Source organism: Chelon labrosus, assembly GCF_963514085.1.
Source record: "Chelon labrosus genome assembly, chromosome: 22".
NCBI lineage: Eukaryota > Metazoa > Chordata > Actinopteri > Mugiliformes > Mugilidae > Chelon > Chelon labrosus.
The window spans coordinates 4,295,898-4,299,498 of NC_140355.1; the positions used below are offsets into that span (position 1 = coordinate 4,295,898).

At 43.8% G+C, this 3,601-nt stretch overlaps 1 protein-coding gene across 1 annotated transcript; it reads right to left on the reverse strand.

Moving 5' to 3' along the window:
• Positions 1-142: 142 nt before the first annotated feature.
• On the reverse strand, positions 143-3,128 carry ssna1 (Sjogren syndrome nuclear autoantigen 1). Its single transcript, XM_084571812.1, has 3 exons — positions 2,720-3,128; positions 1,728-1,927; positions 143-394 (listed from the first exon to the last, which is right to left on the reverse strand). The coding sequence occupies exons 1-3, from the start codon at positions 2,769-2,771 to the stop codon at positions 302-304; spliced, it is 345 nt and encodes a 114-aa protein (XP_084427938.1). The 5' UTR covers positions 2,772-3,128; the 3' UTR covers positions 143-301.
• Positions 3,129-3,601: the final 473 nt, after the last annotated feature.

Sequence of the window (3,601 nt, forward strand, 5' to 3'; positions counted from 1 at the left end):
TTGAACAAACGGAAGCGGTGTATGTGTGGTTTCAGTGCTGAAAACGAATCACGAGTTGGAAACTCAAAATCTCCTGCAGATTTGGAATCTTTCCTGTTTTTTTGTTTTGTCAAGAACAAAGAGTCGCTGGGAGTTTTACAAATAAATGTTAAGAAATACATTTATTGACTTGAGGAATTTACAACAAAAACAATCAAATATATTACAAATAGTGCGGGGAGGAGTATAAACTGCATTAAAAAGTACAGACTTGAGTGTGCGGCTGTGGTCAGAGAGAAAGTTCAGTGACCTTTCATTGCCATTAGTGCTCCTTCCTCCTGGGCTCAGTAGCTTTACTCAGGTTTCCCGCTTCCTGCTTCAGAACGCTCAGAAGAGACTGAGAGCTCTCCAGGATCTGCAGGAGGAAAATAAAAACACATGAATTACGTATAGAGTATAAACACAGAGGAGCAGGAGACGTACATTAATAGTATGGCATGGTGCATACTGGGAAAACAATTTAAAAAAGGGGCTGCTTTGTTGTTTTTTAATCAGAGCAGCTTAGGAGTGACTGTGATTAGTGTGAGCTCACAGGGAGTTGACTGTAAGAATGATGTGTCAAAAACCAAATCAGGATCTAACTGACATCTACAGGTCATTGAGCTCAGTCAAGCCCTACGAGAAATGGACTGTCAGGCAAGAATTGTGGCAAATGAATGCCTGAAAAACTCTTCATTATTGCCTGACACCTCGTCCCATTCTACGTCGAGTTCATGTGCATGTACAGTTATCTACAATATGTTCAACAACATCTGTGCACAGCTAAAACAAACGCAACTGGACTTGTTTGAGCTTTCTTGATGAGTTTTATGTTTCACCATTCATCCAAGTGGCTTCACTTCAAGTTCCTCACTGCACTGAACTGCATTAGGGAAACAAAACTGCTACTTTGCAAATGCATGGCTCAACAAAGGAGAACCAGCTCTTCAGGTCAGGACTCAGCCGTTCATCTACCTGAGGGACATGGGACACTGTTTTAAGGATAACAACGGACACATTTTAGCCAGAGGAGACGGATGATTTATCCCCTCTCTAAAGAAAAGACTGGGCACCGTTTAGACCTGGCATTAACATGCGTCTTGGGCTATCTGATCAGAAGTGGTCAGCTTAAAGTACAGGTGTGAACACACCCAGGACGCACTGACGAAGCATCTGAGTGATCCGATCTCTGACCACATTTGGAGGTGTGGTGAACAGACCATAGCCATGCACGTTTTTTGAGGAGTCGCTGCGCACAAAAGATCCAGATCAAAACCTGAACATCAGACATTCAGAACTGAAGAAGCCACTTGGATGGGAGATGAAACATCTTTAAGAAAACTCAAACAAGTTGCCTTTGTTTCAACTTTGCTTTAGAGACACCATGGCCTGGACAACTTTCATAGACATCTGTGCACAGACTGTCAACTGGAGGAGGAATGTGTTTCATTAAGTCTCTCCTCTGCAAAGTAAGGGAGTTCCTGTGTGTGTGCAATCAAAGCATAGGCCATAATGGTTAGACTTCTTGAAAGCATCAGCAGTTGAAAGTCTGCATACACTCCTTTAGTCTGACATTGTCAGGTGAAGTAATAATAATATGACCCTTACAAAACCAGCTGCAGCCCTTTTCTCGTATGTGCCGCAACCTTTAATTGTCCAAAACTAGTCCACACGGTCGCTGAGTTACTAATATTTAAGAGGGCACACACCTTGGTGTAGGCAGCCTCCGTCTCTGCGATAGTGCGGTCGAAGGTGGCGCGGGCGGTGAGCCTTTGCGCCAGGCTCTCGTTGACCCTGCTCAGCTTCTCTGAGAGGACGCGGATGTCGTGCTGCAGTCGCTCCTTCTCCTCCTCCTCCTGCTTGATCTGCCGGTTCAGCTCATCCCGCTTTGAGCACAGGTCCTCGATACCTGACGGAGACAAGCGGAACACCTGAGCTCCTCTGGATCTGCTTAGGCCGCTGACACATGACGATCCGAGGCTGTCACTACAAACAGCACTGGGAGCAGCACACGTCAGTGCAAGTACTGTGTTGAACCCGAAACTCAACTATTGATCTTCAGCATAATTTAATGATTAGAAGTGTTTTTTGTTTAAACTGTTAAAGTATAAGTCAACCTTAAATTGTGGTCTGGTAACCTAGACGACAAACTTACTGATTAACCAGCACATTATTGGTGACAGTGTTAAAACAATCAGCTCCATCTCTACTTGTATTGTTTAATATTTAGGAGATAAAAAGGGAGATTTGTTACACAGATAATAGAGCTTCTGCAAGTACTGATAGCTGTTAGCATTCAGCTGCACTAACGTGGTCTGCCAAGAGTTAAAGGATGATTGCCAGGTGATAGTGTAATGATCTGTGCAGGTTAATCTGATCCTGTTTGCTGGGCAAAGTAGCTGGTGGCTACAAGAAGCTAGAAGAGCTGGTCAGAACATGCTAGTGAGTACGTTGGGGTTAAAGCCATATGTAAATAACAAACATATTCTATATAGGCACATATATATATTAGGAAGTTAAAAAAAATAAAACCTTTACGTATGAACATACTGTGACAACAACGAGGAAAAGGTTGTGGTCGAAAATACTCTATCTGCAACGTCAGCCCACCACTAAAACTGTAACCTATTACCACTCGTTCGTTAGCATTTCCATATTTTACGGTGACTTCCTATAAGTCAATAAAAAATTGGCGACTTACATTTGACAAGTTCGTTGTTGTATGTCTGCAGAGCAGCAGCTTGTTGGGTCATGTCGGAGTCCGGCTAGCGTTCACCCGACTAAATTCAAACGAGGTGGCTAACGTTGTTTGCTAAGTTAATCGACCTGCTGTCTTATCATCTGTCTGTCCAAGCTAAGCGAGGCATGCAGCTGAAGAGTCGTCAGTCTTTCTCCAGCAAAGCTGTTTAAAACAAGACCTCGGACATGGCGGGTTTCCCGGACAACTAAACCGAAGATGTTACCGGATGTACTACCGACCTACCGAGAGCTCAGGCCGTTTCTTCGTCTGCTATATTCAGCAGCCTGATGTATATTATGTTGCGCTAGCGCCCTCTTATGGCGGCACATGACAACAGTTTATTATTATATTATTCATTCATTCATTCATTCATCTTCTGTAACCGCTTATTCCTGTGAAGTATCGCAGGTATATTATATTAGATACATCAGAATCTCTGCATGTGTTCCTCTTTCTTCTCCTGAACTCTTTGTTGTAACAACAGAAGTTCCTGCCAAAGCCTGTGCGGGACCAGTGGAAGGTCCCGAGCAATTGAAATTCCTGTTGGACCTTTTGAAAAACTCAGTGAGGCCCCAGAAAGACCAGACTTTTCTCCTGAACAACTTGCTGAATCACCAGAAGTACTCGCTGAAGCTTGTGAGGTACCTCTTGATGCTCACAAGCTGACTGTGGCAGTATCTGTTGGACTTCTTGTAGCACCTCCAAAAAGACCTGATGAATCCGATCATCACATCATCTGGATTACTTGTTGGAACTTTCAAATACGCTGATGAACCTCCAGAAAGACCAGTTGCTTCTCCCGTGTTTGCTGCAGCACTTGAAGTACCTGCAGTACCCTGTGTG